The 20,658-nt window shown below is 39.9% G+C and overlaps 1 protein-coding gene across 1 annotated transcript in view; it reads right to left on the reverse strand.

Annotated features, from left to right (window-relative positions):
- camta1a (calmodulin binding transcription activator 1a) overlaps positions 1–18,854 on the reverse strand; it is a 293,931-nt gene extending 275,077 nt beyond the window's left edge. The window contains exons 1-3 of the mRNA XM_028583336.1: positions 18,811–18,854; positions 14,933–15,034; positions 3,716–3,819 (exon numbers count right to left, since the gene is read on the reverse strand). Of these exons, the coding sequence (XP_028439137.1) occupies positions 3,716–3,819; positions 14,933–15,034; positions 18,811–18,835 (231 nt within the window). The 5' untranslated portion in view covers positions 18,836–18,854. The remainder of the gene's footprint in view (positions 1–3,715; positions 3,820–14,932; positions 15,035–18,810) is intronic.
- Positions 18,855–20,658: the final 1,804 nt, after the last annotated feature.

Below are 20,658 nucleotides of genomic sequence, written 5' to 3' on the forward strand. Positions count from 1 at the left end.
AAAATGCAACATAAACCAATTACTGGCTAATATCCACCTTATGTTAGCTATTATGCAAATAAAAATGGACCTCTGCTGGATGGATGTCTCCTGGAGAGTCCATGTTATATTCCCTGAAAGCCCATACCAACAACAATAGTTTTTAAACATAAACCAGTCAAACTGTATGGGCAAAATGTATAATATCAAAGGGATATTAGCAGCTCTAACCTATCAGACTACTGAGATCCCTTCAATTGGGAAATTCGTGCATTAAGCAGGCTGAGCTCGTGCGAGGCGGCTAGTGTAAAATATGCACAGAATTGATGAAGTGTCACTTTCACCAAAGTTAAGTTCCCACTACAAGACTTTCAAAGTCGCCAGTTTGCTGTACGATTCACACTACACAACCTTCTGTTTTGTTTTCACACTACCTGACTTACTGGCGACAGAGGCTGACATACCACTAGATCTTTCACCAGGAGGAATCCCCGAGTCTAGTCTCCAAGTACATTTTTATCACAGAAAAACACACACGAGAGAAGTGACACGGGGCATAATACCATACACTAGACAGGGTTTTTGGTTGTTTGCCAGAAACAAGCAATCCAAGTTGTTGGTGGATGATTTGCAGCGATAAAACAAAGAAGACAAAGAAAGATCAGAGAGAGTGCTTTTAAAGGTCCTATGGCATGGAAATTTCACTTTATGAGGTTTTTTAACATTAATAGGAGTTCCCCCAGCCTGCCTATGGTGCCCCAGTGGCTAGAAATGGTGATAGATGTAAACCGAGCCCTGGGTATCCTGCTCTGCCTTTGAGAAAATGAAAGCTCAGATGGGCCGATCTGCAATCTCCTCCTTATGAGGTCATAAGGAGCAAGGTTACCTCCCCTTTCTCTGCTTTGCCCACACAGAGAATTTGGCCCGGCCATGAGAGAGACATCATGGCTTTCAAATGAGCAAAGTGGCAGTTGGTCAAGGCCACACCCCCACCCTCCACCTTGTACCCCCTCTTTCCTCCTCAATAGCTATAATAACACAGAAATGGCACATCCTAAGGAAAGCTCATTGTGGGAATCTGGACCAAGGCTGAATTTCAGATACAGTATTAGGGGACCACTAAGGTCTATATAAAAGCATCCAAAGAGCACCATGTCATGGGACCTTTAAGGGGGTTTTGTTTTTTTTATAGCCTGTTTTCCTTATCAGCAACGACTTTGGTCCACGTTTGGGGCTTTTGATGAAATACTCCAAAAACGGTTGCTGAGCAGAAAATCAGGACTAAAGTCCTGTAGAGGGCACTTGCCCTAAGAGTCACACAATTGAACTGATCCCTCCCTTCCTTCCTGCCTGTCTGCTACCAATGAGGCACAAACACTCTGATTTGCATGGTCTGCACAAAAAAGAAACATCCTTGATTTTAGAAAAGGTTGCCTTGCTCTCTTCAACCCTGACAAACACTATTGGCAAGCATACCAAAACACCACTGGAACCATTTTACTGGGCAGCAGATTCTGCTGCCCAGTAAAAAGCAGAATCTGCTGCCCAGTAACACAATATGGTGCTATTCCTGAAATATGTCTGTTATGATTAAATTTGGTAATAAATGACAAGACATGCTAACAACTGTAGCCGGCAGCATTTATTCCCAGCAAATGCTTAGACTTACATTTTGAGATCAATTTCAAAGCCATGTTAATTAATTTAGACTGCTAGCAGCACAATGCAGGTCAGACAGGGCAAACAAGTTACAACATCAGCCAATTAGAAACACACAAGCGTTAGACATTTTTTTCATAACTAGGGCAGGGCTTGTGGGCAAAGATATGACGGATGGAGACTGCAATTGATGTACGGATAAGTACACTTGCTGCAGTAATCACCACTGAAATTGTGTCTACTTCTACACTTCCACATTTGAACCAGAGATGAATAAATTCCTTTATCATCATTTTCTAAAATATATTGACTACACGGTGTAAAATAATATTTAACTGTGTGTCAGTGACATATTGTCTTTTTGAAAATCCTGTTCCTTAGAAACAAGCGTGTCTGGTGCCTTATCATCTGGTTGTTTTTCAGTCAATTAACTTCCATCACTGCAGATGACTATATTAATATGGTCACAATGTGTTAATCAAAAGCATGGATGGTTGATTTTTGCATATTGGTTTTAAGATTTGTCATGGTGTGTATTTAGGGCTAATTACTACCAATTATTCTTAGAAAAGAACAACCAGTTCCTCATCTATCAGTAGTGGAAACAATAGAGATAAACTCATCAACCTGTCCCCTGAGAAAAAGAGCAGGCTGGCAAACGAGCTCTGAGGCAAATTAAGCAAAATACAGTAAGTCCCTGTAAGGGGAAATCCAGTGTACAACATGTTAGGACTTGAATATTCGTTGGTCCAAGCAGTAATATAAGGCAAGAGCAAATCAGTTAGTTTGTATGTGTGTATGGATCATAAAGATAGTTTTGGGCTGTATTCCAATGTTTTTGTGCATTTAGAAAAGTATGACACAAAATACCAAATACCAGATGTGTCTACCACACACCTACAATAGACTAATATTTAGGGTTATGTAACTAATTCTGCAGTTCACTTTTCCAGAGGACTCCACATTTCTATATAAAACATATTTTTGAACATGTGTAACTACTCAAACATCAAACAAGGCCAAATGTATTTTAAGAAAATGATTGAAGGTGCTAAAACATTAATTCAAAACGGCCTTTAGGCCTTTAGAAAAAGAAAAAGAAAACCATAGCAAAGGGCATCTGTGACATCTTCTTACAAAAGCAAAGCGTTTTCTGACTTGAGTTTCAAAAGAGAAAATGTAAAGAGATGCATTATCTTCCCTAATGTCATGCAAATATGAAATGGGAGACACCTTGAGCTTTCACCATCAAAGGTAAACACTGTTTAAGTTTACATCGAAAATCCCTCAAAATGCTTGCTAAATACAACAGCAGTGACGTTTTGTGAATAAGACTCAACACGCAATTGACTTTAACCTTCGATTTATGCCGAACAGGGTTTCCTTGCAGAATGAGCACTGGCAAATCCATCTTGCATAAAGTGCAAGATGAGATAGATATTTTACAACTGTCTTGGTTTAAATTTGAAGATGGGGGGAGATCGGTTTTAGTTTATTTTGTGTGTTTTTTTCTTCTTATGTTCGACGAGAGGAACATATGTATTGATAAAAGGTCAAGCTATCCATGCAAAGCCCAGTGGCAATGAATTGTCTGTGTTAGGGGGGAAAAGGGTGATGCACCTAAAATACTCAAACTTTAAAACCATTTCACATAAATTATTGCAAAGGTAATGTGCTGAGAAATGTCTTGTAAAAACCTTTCGTACAGTTAAAGCAATCACGTTGAATCGTCCAACTGCCGTAATCTGAAGAGGAAATACCAGATAATGAACTGAGCCTATATATCTAAATACATGAAATATGTCACATGGTAACAGGTTCACTGTTATCATGTGACATCTTTAAATACCGTATGTAACCTATGCGCGCAGTTGAGAGAAAGTTTTCATCTTCCGTAGTGATATTTTGAAGGATGGAGGCAACTAATGGAAAGGTGTTATGTTTTTTTGAAGAGAGTTCACATGGCTTAAAACTTGGTCTAAAAAAGGCCTGAAAGAACAACGTGTCAGATGGAAAGGTACCTTTGTAAACGGGTGGATTGAGCACAGAGTGCTATGATAAGGAGCATTGGCCTTACCTCATTAGTGTTCCACCGGTGTCTCTCCTTTGGCAGCGAGGTGCATTTTGGTAGACATTCAAGCAGCTTCTTGGGCAGGTATATTTTCAAATGTCCATGTTCATCTAGAACAAGAGCAAGACAAAACAGAATACTTAGCACAGGCTTCTTACCTTTTGGACTTGCTCATATCCCTCTTTATCAGTCTCTCTGCAGCAAAACGCTGACTGTAAAATAACTATCCCCAACTGAATTAGGAAATTCATTTAAGAAGAGAGTATTGCATACATTTTATTTTGTGCTCAGCTAAATTATTTTACTGTGTAATGCATTCTATCAGGGGAGTTCACCAGAGATTTTTCACTGTCAACTTGTAAAGGCTGCGTCTATTCATTATTTAGACACAATAAACACCCTTGAGTGATTTTAAAGTGTATGGGGATTTAGTATGGGAATATGTGTGCTGCATGCCAGAATGTGGTATATTATTCAGAGAAATAATTACAATTACCAGGCCCAATGCTTACATCATAATGGATGTCATTCAATCTGTAATTTACATTTCACAACCAGTTCACAACCATTATAAAACAGTAAGGTTTAAAGATGCCCTCATGCATGGATGCAATCTCATTCCATTGCTGTATTCCTCCTTAAATGTGCAGATGGCTTAAATGTGAACAAATTATATTTCTTTGAGGAGACAAAAACATGTTGAATTTATAATATCATGAAAAAATCCTATTACAGTCTTGTTTTTTTGTAATTTACATGCACAATTTTAGTATTCTAAGCAAGGATATTATCATTAACAATGAGTTTAAATGCAAAAAAGATGAACAGAAGCTGAACACAATTCTACATTACCAGTGAAAAATGAAGTAAAACAAGAGTGTAACACTTCATATTTTGGATGCAGATTGACTTATTCTAGGTAATGTTCAAGAATGTGCAAATGACGTCAGGAAGTCCACTTTTGCATTCACTCATTTCTGTTGGTGGACTCGTCCACCCTGAAAGACACAATTCCCTCTATCTATACTGAATATGTCCAGACCATTGTCATGTTGGGTAGGAGACTGCTCGTCTAACAATGGAAGTCAGCTCACACACTATCAATCACAGACTGGCCTAATCTGCTTGCTAGGGTGGCGGCATATGAACACGTATCCTTCTCTCTGATAGAATAGTATTATTTGAAATGGGAAAGATTTCTTTACTAAGTTTGTATGTTAATGGATCTTAAAGTGAAACTCATGGCTTAGCGCCCCCCCCACACACACACACACACACAGACACACACACACACACATTTGCTCACCTTGTCCCAATTACAGCACCAATTGTTTTTTTTACTTGCATTTTACTTGACTAATTAATGTCTTAGTCCTCTGGTTTAAGTTATTTATGTGTATACTGTCCTTACTCCTTGTTTTATGTTTGTTTATATTCCTATGTCTTTTTAAAATGTATAAAATGTCCATCACAAAAAAGATTGTTGACGATAAGGCTATGGTTATTTCTATGGTGGTCCTTGTAAAGGTATCAATATGTTCTCAAAACCCCTGTTAATTAAATAAAAAGATGTGTTGGACAAAAACAAGCATGTATAAATGAACCTCTTATTCAGTTGTAATTCTGTGTGGATTTAATCTAAATACATTAACTAAAGGTAATGCAAAAATGCAGTTTCGCTTGAATATACGAAGAATAACATGATGTTATATAACGAAGGATCGGATTAAGTGTTTCAATATGTTCTAAAATGTACTGGTATCAATATAAACGCAAACCCACTGGAATAACACAGTGGAAGAAAACAGCATTCTTTCATATATATAAAACTGTGGGTTAGGATACTAGGGAATGGGTAAGTAAAGGGAGAGACAGAAAAAAGCCTGAATATGAGTGCTGACTATGGATCCCTGGGGTGGCTGATATCAGTGGTTGAAGAAAAAAAAAAAGCTGAAAACTTCAACCGAAGCAAAATACTACTTTAAAGCCAATACAAATAATCCAGCAGTGTGCTTGATTATGAGGATATAACAAGAGTGTATGTAGCTTGTTGTATACCACAGCAAGAACAGAGTGATACTCGCCAGAAAACCCCCATATGGAAAATTCAGCGGGAATGAACACAGTAGTTCCACAGAGATGGAACTGGCTTGGAGCCTCTGATTGTAACGCGTAAGGTGGAACATCATCGCTCCCAAGGGAACGCAAGAGCAGATCTGCAGTATTTGCCATTTCCATCTGTACCAATAATTTTGCATGTACACTCTGTTTTATATGAGCTGAACAGGTATCTGTAATCATTCGCTTCGCCCAATTAAGAATCACATACAGCATCTGCTTCAAGTACCACCGGAGCGGTTTCACTGTCAGAACTAGAAAACACGCTGGAACTGAATGATCAGAGAGGTACCAAAGAAAGAAAGTTGTTGTTTTTTGTGTAGACGTGTTGTTTTAGAGCATCAACTTAAAATAAGCAGAAAGCTGTAGTCTAGCTTTGTTGCAGTGCCACATATTTCTTTTTATCTTTCACTAAAAAGCTCAAGAAGGGCAAGGGCCTTCAATATTGAAGCCCAAACACAAATCTCACTGGATCTACACTCAGATACAGCATTGGGCAGTATTGGCCATCTCCCATCTTACAAAATGTGCTCTGAAGATTTGCTCTTTGCAACCGGCAGACAGCAGTAGCAGCAGATACATATGGCAAGTCTGTCCCTGCGCAGATTATTCAGGATTCAATGCTGCTCTCTGGCACAGTCTCCAATGAGACTATTGAGACAAAGCTGAATTGAAATGTGTCTCAAGTATCTCAGCAGTGGCTCAATCGGCCAGCAGGTTAAAATACTTGACAAAGGCATTCAAATCTCTCACTTGATTTTGATCATTTCACAACCTTACGATAATGACACCGGTCACTGCACAACATGTTTTTGTGCAAAGTATTGCTGGCTCTACAACTTTCTCTGCTGCGGACGCCTGAAGTATGCAAGACGCATCTCAGTTCAGTATGCTGTGCACATGAAAAGGTGACACAACTGCAACATGCATTTTACTTTGAAATGCCAGTCTTGTATTTGTCAGTTAACAACACCCCTAAGCAACAGAGCAGCCTGTGTACACCCTGCAGCACTAACAACGTGTTAACTGGGTTGCTCTTAATCCCTTAACCTTACATGGGCGCTTCTAAAATCAGGTTACCACTGAAACTAGGGATTGATTACTAATGTGCACATAAACACACTGAATGTGAAAAGACACAACTGTGGACACTCTCATAAGAGCCCATATATATTCAGACGTTGTTTTTCACAGCCAACAGTTGTCACGTAAGAGAATAATTTACATTCTGGATAATGTTGTGTTGTAAACATGTATTTAAAAAATGATGACTTTGATACTGAAGAAAACTTGAAAACGAGAAGAGGATTATCAACAAGTTCTGTATAGGTAGCTTCCCTTTTCAATACTTTCTGAGCAAATTTCTGGATTCAATGGATACTGATATCCTCAGAAAGTGTAAGTCACAATCTAAATCTACACGTTTATCATATCTGTGTCAGGATTTGAAGGATTTAAATGAGTGTTGACTCCGAGAGTCAGAGCAACGTTACAAGTGTTAAAGTTAACCGCAGCAGTCGGTGACGCTAGAGGTTTGAAATACCTTACAACCTCCATGAGCTGTGTGTCATAAACTCTGCTTTGGCTTCAACTGCTGACCATGTTGATAACCGCGGCAAATCAACTAGGCAAAATACAGTAAAAATATGTTTCTGTTGTTTTCAGAACACCGACAGGCACCTGTCCCTGTCACCTACGCAGCCTTTCTCGAAAGTGAAGTCAGTTGTAATGGCTGACTTTGAGTTGGCTATTTGATGGTGTCCACATTTTTGGGTGAACTACAGTGTAGACTGCGCAGCCTTTTATATCCATAGGCTCCCATTCACAAGACAATGTTGCATGACAAGGATCCTATTAATACAGACAAGGCAACCAAGTTGTTTTTTATGGTAAAACTGTGGAATGTTCTTGACTGGCCAAGTCAAGTCACCTGACATCAATCCAATCCAACTGAGCATGCTGAAGACCAGACTGAGGGCAAAACAAGCAAGAAATGAATATGGCTGCAGCACAGGCCTGGCAGAGCATCACCAAGGAACATGCCAAGTATTGGTTGATGTCTATAGATCATGAATTTCAGACAGGCACTAGGTGCAAAGGATTTGCAACCAAGTATTTAATATAATAACAGTAGCCTATATATATATTGAGCTAAGCCATGTTAATGTTTTATTAAGAGATCTGCATTTAAGTATGACATTTTCTGCCGCTAGGGGTCTCTCAATCAAAACAACAACAAAAGCAATGACGTCACTGCAGTTAGTTTCAGGAGTCCTTCAGTGTTCAGCATTCACTTATCCGCAGATGTCTTCTCCTGTCTAAAATAAACGGACCCGGGTGATTGAAACCGCTATAAACACTGAATAACGCAGTTTCACGTTCAAGAGATGTGTTTTCCGACACCGTTTGGCTCATCGCCACTAACATTAGCTCTGCTTGTTTCTCTTATAACTGAAGATCCAAACGTTTAGGAGGTTTTCACAGGGAGCCAAATTGTCCACAGAGGTCTCCTCCTCTCCAACAAAAAAGTATTTCTCCAATGCTGTTTGGCTCATTAGCGAGCTGCCACTAATGTTTGCTCAGCTTGTTTCTCTGATAACTTCCAGACATCCAAAATTCTTCATCCAGTTCAAATATATAGGTAAAAACTGTCAACATCTAAAAAATGTATCGTAAAAATGTGGCTTAATCAAATGACGTACCATTTTTGGGCTTTTCAGCCTTTATTTGATAGGACAGCTAGGTGAGAAAAGGGAGAGAGAGGGGGAAGACATGCAGGAAATCGTCACAGGTCAGATTCGAATGCTGGACCTCAGTATATGTGCGCCTGCTCTACCCACTGATCCAACCTGGCCACTATTATACTGTATCTTTAAGCCAACTATTCTGAGATGCTTTCTTGGTGTTTGCAGTACCACCAGTAAAATGGAGAACAAACTCAGTGTTCCATTTATTTGAGTTGTTTTTGCTGTGACATAATCATAATTTACTTAAGACAGCCTGGTGTGGATGTTAAATTTCCCTGTTAAATTTAACACTAAACTAGAAAAAAGCAAAGATGGCAAACCAAAAAGCTGTCCAGCCTGTAGACTCATATACACATGGTCCATATACAGCATAGAGGCCTTTTAACAGCCTATAGTATATTAACATTAGATCATACAGAAGGCTAGCCTAGAAATCTAGACTCCCCCTAGTGGCAGCAAATTTATTTGGCAGCCAGGGGGGGTCCATTGACATATATATAATGGACCAATAGACCCCGTTGCTCTGGACGGAGACCAGTGAAGGCTATTAGAAGCACTTTTCCGGTGATCTCTTGCTTTACTGCGCAGCCTCCAACTGACAGAGACAACGTAAATGTGACGTGAGCAACGTGTCTGAAAGTTGTAAGTCTTCTGGTAGCTGTGCCAAGAGAAATCTCAATCATTCCCAATCTTACAGAGACGGAGAGCGTAGGTATATGTAAGGAGATAACATAGGCACAGGCTAATTATTGATCACTAACATGCTAGCAACAAAATGGCGCCATCGGAGGTTCGAGTTCTGAAGCGAAGCTTACCCCCTTGGGGGGGTCTAGGCACTCTCCGTTGACTTTCAAGCTGCAAAAACCAAATTTTGGTCAGGCCAATCACATTGTGTACAGTGGGCGGGGCTTATGGCTGCTGCTGCTGGTAACAGCGGACTTCTGGAAGACTTGGAGTTAAGCTTTTCTTTGATAAAAGAACAAAGAACGGCACAGAAATCATTCTTAAAAAAGGAAGATGTGTTCGGAGTTTTGCCGACCAGATACAGCTGTTAAATAAACCACTTGTTTTAGATGTGGCACTTATTTTTGGCCTTCTCTAATCTGGGAGCCCTTGTCTAACTTGAGAGGGGCCTTGTTTTTACACAAGAACGTTTCGTACGAGGCTTTCAAAGCACACAAAGGTGAGCTCAACATAACTGTTGTTGAGTGCTGAGGTTTCTTTTCTACACAATAAAGCTCTCATAACAATGAATGGTTTTGTTCTTTTAGCTACACTTATAATATTTCAGCTGCTGCATGTCTACTGTTCACTCCACAGGGCATTTCCACAGATGTGAAGGAGGGACTGTGAGCATTCCAACAAAGTATCGCTTACTAATTAAAGATCTGTCCACTGTGGCATGAAAATACACATATACTGTGGTTTGTGCATTAGCTGAAAACAACCAACAGGGGAATAGCTTAGATGCCAGATTTGGAATAGGTTTACAGAATATAGACAAGCCCTTCCTAACCAAATTGTCTGATTTGATCAGTACATAAACAACAAATTACACATAGAAATTTGGCTTTGAAAATGTAATTGAATCTTTTATTTCTTAACCAGGAGTTGATCAAAGCCTGAAAGGTACTCCACTTCTTTGCATTTCCTGTGGACACCCCTATAAGGTTTTATATTTATGTTGGAGTTGAAAAAGCAGGCTTAATGGCTTGTACATTAGCCAAGAAAGGGATACACAGAAAGCTACTATTTGGTTGTAAAACACTAAAGTGCAAGACAGGCTGATACCAGAGTTTGTTACATGAGAGGATGTGCTGAGCTGAGCTGGCACACTGGAGCCAATTACATTCTAGATCTTGATGAGCGAGCTCACATATAAGGCTAAACAGTGAGAGGAGCAATGTTCAACACAGAGGCTACAGGTCTGTAGCTTTCATGTTGCCATCACTGGCCATTTGTGTGCTGAACAGAGGCAGCCTGTGTCCCTTCATAATTCACATCACCCTGTGTCAAATGAGTATAAAGATATATATTTCTGTGTGCTGATGTTTGGATTATCACTGATCCTGGCTGCTAAGTAAACACTTGGGCCAAATTTAAGCGTATCTGTCATGCTTGCTTGCTCCAGCCCCACCCTAGAGACGAGAGTGAGGGTCATGAGACTGGAAAGGCTGACAAAAACAAATCTTTAATCAATATCCGAGCCCTGGACGCAAAACCCTCTCTCTTCCGTCTCTGTCTCAGAGCGCTCTGGGAGTGACAGTTTTTCTTTTTAATCTGTGCCCACATTGTGGAGAAATTGCAAGCTAATGTTTTGGCTATAGATCATTCAACGAATCGCTGCTGGCGGTGCATATCCAAAGTAACAGTTTGAATGCAAACATTTTCCACAACAGTTCAGTGGCTAATATGGCTTAAGGATGTGAAGAGCAGTGTAACAGTATCTGCTCTTTATTTAGCTATACCTGTAACATGAGGGAGGTGAATCACAGAAGAGCAAGCAGTCCTGTGGATAAACATTTGGCTCTCATCTCTGTCCAGTAAGAAGTGCTGTGAAACTGAATTAGGCCTATGGCAATGTCTGTTATCATTAGGTTGGATGATAGCCATCCACTGGGCTGGGCCAAAAATGCCCCTAAGAGTTTCGTTCCAAAATTTGCCCAGTCAGCCAAATGAGCTTAGCTCAGACATATTTCATCAACTGGGGTGAGACATTTTAGCAGAAACAAAAACATACTCCTTCATCTGCTGCACATAAACAGTAGCCAAGCAACAAGTTATCAATGGCAGTGAATGCTACTCTATTTAGATAACAAAAAATATTGTAAAGATTATATAGCAAACCTTTCCTCATCCTACGCTAAGGATGGTCCATCCCTTTAACATCATGAAGCAATCGCCTGTTTTGCACATTTCCCCACTATATTTTAAGTGAAGGGACCTCAGTTTATTTGCCGACATCGAGTCCTTTTAAAGATAAAATAAGCTGTGTTTCAAAGTGTTTTACCTGGTGATGCACCCTCGTTTGTTTCGCCCTCTGCAACTAAAAAGCTAACTGTTTTTTTTCCCAAAGCTTACTTTTAAAGAAGCAACAGATATTTGCATCACTTAATCCCTGTATTATATGGACAGAGTAACACTCACACACTTATGCAGAGGACAGAAACAGTTTCTATAGCATGCAGTCAGTGGAATCCATGGATATGGCGAGAAACACAAGTATCTAAATTCATGCAATGCACATCTGGAGGGCTTGGGATGTGACTTGCACTAAGTCTAATAACCAGATCTATAGGAGGCAAGATGTCAAACCATTACATAACAGAGTGGACATGAAGCTCAGACCAAAGGCAAAGGTGCAGTGACAGGTTATCATGGTGAAAGCGGTAACACGATGATGGCAGGCGAACAAAAACAAATTTAGACAAAAAAACAAGAACGTGGTCAAATGTGAAGCCCAGATGAACTCAGACAGCCAAGTTGCAGTGTTCAACTGATGACATGCTGTCAATTAAAAGGCTCAATCTGGCTGTGAGGTGTGAAAGAAGGAGGAAAGGTAAAGGAGGGGGTGGGTGGGGTTAACCTGCAGGAGGCTATTGCGATGGCATTTACAGTAATGGGATATTACCACCGCAGCCTTTAGATTAAGACACTTGATTCAGCTAAACCCTAAAATGCGTCACTAATCATTTGCAGCCAAAACATCATGACTTCCAGGCTCATTTAAAATAACGCAAACCGTTTATCATAAAAAAAAAAAGATTCACCATTATTTTTAATTAACTTAAAGCCGTTTCAAACATATGGAAAACAAAAACAAAAACAATTTCCCTTTTGGACTGAACGATATTCCCTTTAGTCACATTTCTATTTCACATGACAGTCCATAATCCCTAATTTGAAGAGGCTTGAAACGTCTCAAGACTTTGCAAAATAAGTTGCCAAGGCCTTGAATTTCTACAACATCCATTTTAGACAGAATCTGCGAGGAAGACTGGTGGTACTTGGCCACAAGTGAAGAGAGCACTTGATTAGGCCGAAGTCTACAGCCTACTACTTCTGGGAGATTCTGAGCTGAGCTTTACTACAACACAGGACAATTTAGGCAGTGTCAAATTTCCCTGGCAGCGATAACAATGACTGGCTCATAGTCCAGGGGCAGGTCACCCCACAGCCTGATGGCTCTTGGGAACATGGAGTTGCATAGACTTAAAATAGCAATGTGTTGCTGTAGGATGAGGAAACCAATTATCTTCATTATCTGCCCTATAGCCTGATCAATAACACTCTGACATACAGTGAAATTACTAACTGCCCACAAGCCAAAAAAAAGTCTTACTAAACTTCACTTTAGCGTTGCTATGTTACTACAACGAAGAGAACATTACATAGCTTCAAGTTATAGCATCTTGGACAACAGCTGTTGTAAAAGATGCAAAAGGTGTTTGTTTTCTCCTCTCTGTGGGAAAGATTAAAAAAAGAGTCTAAACGCAAGTAAGAGATTTGTATTACACTAAATCTTGCTGGACACCATTTCTTATGCAGTTGTAGCTGGACCACACAATATGCAACATGTGCAGGGTGGTTTTCACGTTTACATTTCCGCAATGACTATACCCTGGATGCACTATGGCTCCATGTGGTTAGTATAGGACAGTGTAATATAGTATAATGAGGGAAGACTGTCAAAAAGTCAAACAGCTGGAAAAAAAAAAAAAAAAAAAAGCCTAGGCCTATTACTGGAAGTTCAACAAACATGCACACACGGTTAACTGCCTGCAACAAACTGAAAATGACTCTTTATGTGTTCTCAGCCCTCACCAAGCTCACCCATCCATAAAAATCCCATCTCAAGGAGAGCAGAGGTGAGGTCTCTCTCTCTCTCTCTCTCTCTCTCTCTCTCTCTCTCTCTCACTGCCTCTCTCTTTCTCTTGTTCTCTTTCCCTGTCTCCCCCTTGCTTACACATGCACACAAACAAAGCCCTTCTTTCTGTATCATAACTACTCCCACAATTACTCAGACGATTACTCAGATCAATGGTTTACCTGCCTGTTTGAGCTGCTGTATTCTGCTACAGAGTGTCCTAGGTGAGGCAGAAAAACCCTCAGGCTGAACGCATTTAACAGGGTGTCTGACATGGGTACAGAGTACTGTAATACCACGCAATAACATGAGGGAAAATAGCAAGACCGGCAAAACGTGTTGTCAGTCACAGCTGTCACACATGAGGGGGGTAATGCAAAAACAACAATGTCCCTGTTACCGTCTGCATCTCTGTTTCATAGATCTGCACAAGCAGTCCCCTGCCATTAAATCTCTCCAAACATTCTCTTTTAAAAAAATACCAAAAAGATTTGATGCAGAAGAGCTCTCCCAGTGACAGATATCGAGTGAGGAGTCTAACAAGGGGTTGTGGGTGATTTCAGACTCTCTATTTAGAAATGACAATACATGAGCACACTTAATTACCCAGTCTCTAGTCTAGATGTAGTCTTCCAGCAGCGACAAGACTGGTGTATTTATTAACAATGATGGGGCTCCTTTCTGCTGAGAAACAATCTGCTTTACGGAGGACAGCTTTTTCAATGGGTAAGACAGAGGCAAAAATTCAGACACATTTTCTAAAGAGGAATGAAATCAACCACAAATAATATCAAGACTTTGACCTATATTTCTGACTGATTTTGTGTGTGTGGTTGTGACAGAAAATAGCACTTGGACACAGACTTGTAAGTGCACTGAAGCAATTCCCACAGAAACTGGTTTTTATACCAGTCATAAAAACCTCAGCTGTGATGTTGGGGTTGTCTTTGTTCTTTGCCCCCTAGTCTACAGTTCTCATAGAGCACCAATGTAATGAGAGGGAGGCAAAGACAAAGACTAATCCAAAACATCATAGGATATGGCAACGCAAAAACATGTTTGTCATAAACAAATTAATTTAGCAAGATTTTAAAGGCATACTGTAAACTTTGGTTGATTTTCACCCCATTAAATGCAGGTTTAAGAAAAGCAGAGAAAAGCCAAGTACAGGGCCATAATGGATGGCTTAAAGTGTAAGCTTTCTCTCTGAGGGTCTGCTCAGGTCCTGATCCCCTGGCCTCAACGTGAAACAATCACTCTTAGTTAACGACAACACTTCAACTATTGACAGCGTGATCCCGTAAAGCAGACACTTCAATCAACAGAGCAGCCGGACGAGGTGTTGTGTTCGAGGAGAATAAAGGAAGGGGGGGGGGGGGGCATGGGGACGGATGAAATCAAGAAGTAAATAAATGAATCAATGAATGAATAATAGATTGGCCAGCTAGTGGCTCTTGGAGCAGCAATGCAGTATTAATAACTGACTCTTACTGTTCGTCTCTGTGTCATCACTGATACTCTTAGGTGGACCATGGCCAGCATAACACACTGCTGATCTGTACATTCGATCCGGATTACGAACTTTCTTCAGTCCTTCAGGAGGCAAAGAGAAAAGTAGAGAAAATCGAGGAAAAGAAGCATTCTCCCAGCCTGTGATAACTAATCAAACTCCCCATGCAAGCAGTATCAACAGAAGCTAGACAGTATATTGAAAGACATTTCAAACACACAAGAGCTGTTGGGGGAAATATGATGCTGATAATAATAATAATAATAATAATAATAATAATAATAATAATAATATTGATAATAAATCACAGTGAATTTGTCTATTGTCATTTAAAACAGTGAAGTTCTCCATCGGCTGAATTTTTTTTTTTTATAAGAGAAACGGCCAGTACTAAGGGTCACCGTAGCTCTGGCCTGGTTTGATATGGGTCAATAGCACTCCCTATTGTATCAGTAGTGAACTGGATGAATCTATACAATCAATCAGTGGAGGCTGAGCAAAGCAGTCAGCAAAGGTCTATTTCAGACAGGCATTACGAATGATATGTCTCAGCAACCACAGACCGGACCTGTGTCCCATCCATCCTCACCTCACTGATTCAATTAAACGGCTGGAGAAAAAAATGTAGCGCCTGATTCGACACAAAACTAAGAAAGCGAGTCGTCCGAGTTGAATTCATCCTTCTTTACAAAACAGCGGAGAAATATTTATACCATTGCTGCACAAGCACTTTTGTAAGTTAATGGCTGACTGCGTGCTTACTTGATGTTTTGCTGCTGCTTCACCCTGAACTTTGAGTGAAATGATAACATCATGAAACTTTTTAAACTGCACCCGCTTTGAAAGTAAAAGAGAAAAATGACTTTGAGCACAGCACAGGCTACAGGCCTAATTCTCTATTTTAGAAAACAACCTTTTTGCCGATTGTTTCTGTTGTGTCACAAAAGTTCCAACTGCATTGTCCTTCGATTTTCATTTATCGGAGTCGTATGTGTCAGTAAACTATCCCATCATTGGCCTTGCATTGACTTCCTTTTAAATGAATGTGAATATGCTACGCTGTTGAGCTAGGTTTAAATTTGTCTGGGTAGCATCGAGATTCAACTTCAGAAGGTAAAAGCCTCAAGATTTAACTTAAATAGTGTTTCCGTTTTAGTGAATATATTGGAATCCCAACACTGCACAAGTGTTAGTACTGTAGCTTGTGTTTACAAAAGTGCTTGTTTTGTTTCTCAAAATTGGCTTTCGAACAGCAATATTTTTATGACCAGATACTCTTGTAGATTCCTAAAACCATTGGCTGTAGTTTTACCCAGAGCAGCCTCACTGTAAGACGTATCAAGGTTGTCTTTTCAGTGCCCTCCAGGCCTTGTACTTAAAGTAACGGACCCACACTGCTTTTTATGAATGTGAAGAGAAGAAAAAAATAAAAACACCCCCAAAGGCCCTGACAATCAGTTAGGCTGGAGAGAAATACCCCAGGATGTAAACATTACATTACTGAGTGTGACTGGGTCATGGCCCCTGGGTTTAACACAAGATGTAACCCTCAGTTGTTATGTGCCATCATAAGACCTGCCAAACAACTAAGAGAGATCAGCACTACCCGCATACCACAAGGACAAAAGGTTAAGGAAACACAGTTTAGCTCTTTCAGTGGCTACCCGACATCCAGCGACATGTCATGTAAAATGTGGTAGTGATGTACATTTTAAAAGCATGTTCTACTTTAATGAAGAGCTCAAACTAAGGACAACTGGACGCAGGAGTAACGATTCAGCATGACAGCTCTATGTAAAAGCTTTAAGGGCCAGGTTTGCATGAGACGGCATCGCAATTATGTGAAGGTATGAAGCACTCTCTCTCTTTATGCTCCCCTTGCTCCTCCTCCTCCTCCTTTTTTTCCCACTGACCGGCCTCACAGGAACACTGAAAATAACTTAACCTGCTCAGCAATGGGACTTTCAAGTCAGGGTTTTCAGTAAGAGCTGCCTGTGTTGGAGAGACATCGAGATTAACAACTGGAACCTATTTGTTAAGTTTAGCTATTTAGATGAATACATTAGGACTATATACCACAGTGAAGTCATTACTATCATAAAACCAGATGTCTTTATGTTTTTGTCATTGTCACAGACAGATCCCTCATGTAGTAAGTGTGCTTTTATAGCTCAATACCACCCCCTGGTGGGACTCTGTTTAGTGGTTGGCACACTGACATCCAAACAACTGAGTTTTTTTTATCATTTCCCCTCATATGAACAGAGGCAATTTGTTTACTCTCATTTAAAACATTAAAGTAATTCTGCATCAAACATAATTCCTGTCTGAGGTACTGACACCAAAATCTGAGGGATACAACTTCGAAACCTGCGACAACACGTTATGAAGAGCTCAGAAACAACTGCAGCTAATGAATATTTCTTTTTTCTCGCTTTTAAATTATGCAGCCAATTTTTAAGTCTAAGATTGCCCTTTTGCTCCACACTAAGGTTCAATATAAATCAATAAACATACCACAAGTTTAAGAATAAAAGCAATGATGGACTGTCGTACTCAGTTAAAGTTAAACAGTTAAAAGTATGACATAACTAAGATACTATATTATATATAATTAAAAATGCATATAAGGTTTGCCCATGAGATTCTATAAAATACATGTTTAAGTTGCTTTATGTACGAATGTCAGCTCTATTAAATACATAACTCATTCCAGTCGGGTTCAAATACTCTTAACAGCAGAAAGCTGACATCTGGGTAGAAGAACGAATCCCTTTAGCATTAATGTAACACATCTCATCTATATTTTCATATATGGGTTGTTTAATAACTGACCCACAAATTCCATGGGCCTCTCTGAATAAGAACAGATCTCTAAAGCATATGTTTTGCAGTAAAATATCCCACTTAACAGGAAATAAGTAAGTCTAGTGCATTTAATTTTAAGTTAGTGAGCCGTATAAAATAAGCTGAGGGGGGGAAAAAAGTCATCATTTTGTCCTACGTGTAAAGTAGTGTAATGAGCAGGCTGCTGGACATTCTACTCTCCATCCTCCCTGTTTCCTCTGGTGTGATGGCATTTCATTTCAAGTGCGATAGGGCATTGCAAGCGGAGCGGGCATTACAGCGTTTTGATGCCCGTGTTTAAAACCAAATATAGGCCAAGTATGATTGGCATTTAGGAAACATAATATCCGCTCATTTCAAAAATGCATCACTTCTGACTCGCAAAAAACTATTCGCTGAATGCCAAAGGAAATCCTCGCGCTTCAAGGGGGAACTGAACGACCCTCTTCAAGACGGGGAAATAAAAAAATATATATATAAAAACTAGACTAATGCATTTTTAAACCGATGACCAAATTATTATTACAATGCGTTCAAAAGAAGCCCCGGATAGCGGTTGCAGAAGAGCGCCGTATTGACAGATGAACTGACACAACCAAGCGGCTTTTTAAAGCTGGGTAATAAGGGAAGAAGTTAGTCGATGCCAATGACATGTTGTCATTAACTTAGCTTTGTTGTTAACAACTTGAATTGCTCGCCATTTGACAAGAATCTTCAGCTAAATAAACGGGAAACGCGTTACTTTTACCACGCTGACTGTTTGTCCCCGTGGCGTGCTTTAAATGTGGGCTACGATGGGAATAGTAGCTGGCTAGAATGCAAGCTAATATTAGCTGGCTAGGTGATATCTCCACGTTTTAGCTGCCTATTCGGAGGAAAATAGCGGAGCCGTTTTCTACCGAAAAATTCTCCACTCGTCCTCACGCGTGTGTCATCTCTGCACAGAGTTTCAACTGTTCTAAAATCACACAGCGGTCATACTAGTAAAATAATCCCATTATATTTCTCTTACCTTCCGGCTTGTTTTCGGCAGCCATTTCCCCTTCACGCGCAACATCCTCCTCCTCCTCACGACCGTGGGTACCACGCGCGTGCACGGCGAGGACAGCACGAGGAGGGACAGGAGGAGCAAGCGGCGAGTCGGTCCGACCGAGGCGAACTTACCATTGGCTGTGAGGCGGTGACTGACAGACAGGCTCCGGGAGGAAAAACACATCTCCCCTCACCTTGACACCAGCAGCCGTGTTTTTTTCTTTTTTTTTTTTTTTCTTACAGTGAATTTAAAACAGCTCAGAGGCGCTGCAGGTCTGGCATGACACTTTTTTAATGATGATGACGCGTTATTGTATTAAAACGAATAGCCTACCTTAATGCTCAGTAGGGGAGGTTACGTGTTTTATCCTTAATTTAAACTATTTAGATTGTGAGTACTACATGTTTGTCTTTGAGCCACTCAAGTTGTTTTACACTGAATGTCATTCCTGAGTGAAAAAAACAGTTACGTTGATAGCACGTTGATTTTAGTTAGTTTAATGGCAATAATTAGCATACCATATATGTTTTTACCATAAACATATCTTCAGAGATAAGTCTGTTGATCTAAACTTATAATTGAGGTATATACCTGTTTGATACAACCGATAACAGAAAGCCCTCTGCGGAAACAAAATTGTCTTTTTTTGAGATAATCATCCAAAACAGCGAATTATCGTTAGTTTGGGCACGTCTTTTTTTGATTTTAAGGTTCATTTTGCTATATTTAATCCAGTCAGTATCGAATGTGGTTTCCAGGGTAGGTAAAGCCTATTAAAAACAAACATTACAGACATAGTAGAAATAGTCTGTACAGTCAATCAATCAATCAATCAAGTATACATATGTCCAGTTTACATTTGAAAGCATGTGGACTATAGTTTGTTCCTTTTTAGACTTGTAACTGACTTAATATAGTGGCACCATGCTGCTGAAACCATTGAGGGCTGCTGATGGAGTCCATCTAAGTAGTTTTGTCAGCTACTGGGGGGGTCGATGTGACGCAAAGATTTGAAGACGACGCAACAACACAGTTACTCTAATCCTGTTCACTGTGCTGTCAAGCCTTTTAACTTCCATTACTATGGCGCAGTTACATAGGCTGGGCAATAGTATGGCTACGTTAAATGACTACAGGCAATCTAATCACAGATCATTGTGCTTAATAGACTGTGCTTTTGGCACTTGCGTCAACTATACAGCACTTAAGGACAGCTTTCATCCTGCATTAACATGCTGGTTGCCGTGTGTGTATAGTTTGAGGTGGTGGTGCTGAAAGGACAGCTCCTCTGCTGCCTGCTGCTCGTGCGCCTTTATAAAATCAACGGCTCGTTGTTATTGCTAAGAAAGTAATAATGAACTAATGAAGACCTAATGCTGTGAAGGGATTTGATCTCACCCTTTGCCTGAATTGTTCCTATAGGATGCAGATAATATCCGTTTAGAGTTGGGCATATACATATGTACCCATCGTCAAATATTAATTGAATTGCATTGGAAATGTAACACTATATTCAAATGAGTGTCTTTTTAAATGGAAAGTAAGGTGACCTAGCTATACTGTCATTTGCAAAATATTAAAAAAAATTAAACATTTTAGGAATTTAAGATAAAAAAAAACACTCTTTGGCTGCTGTATGCAAATGCCACCCTACGTTTTACTTCAGACAACAACAGATCGCATACCCTTACATACCCTACATTCTCATAACATCTCCATTTCCCAATAACGATGAATAACTGCACAAGTTAAACTTCAAAATGAAAAGCACACGTTCAAGACAACGTGAACAAGCCTGTGAACACATTTGATTTGTTGTCATTCATC

The sequence above is a fragment of the Perca flavescens genome, chromosome 7, assembly GCF_004354835.1.
Source record: "Perca flavescens isolate YP-PL-M2 chromosome 7, PFLA_1.0, whole genome shotgun sequence".
Lineage (NCBI taxonomy): Eukaryota > Metazoa > Chordata > Actinopteri > Perciformes > Percidae > Perca > Perca flavescens.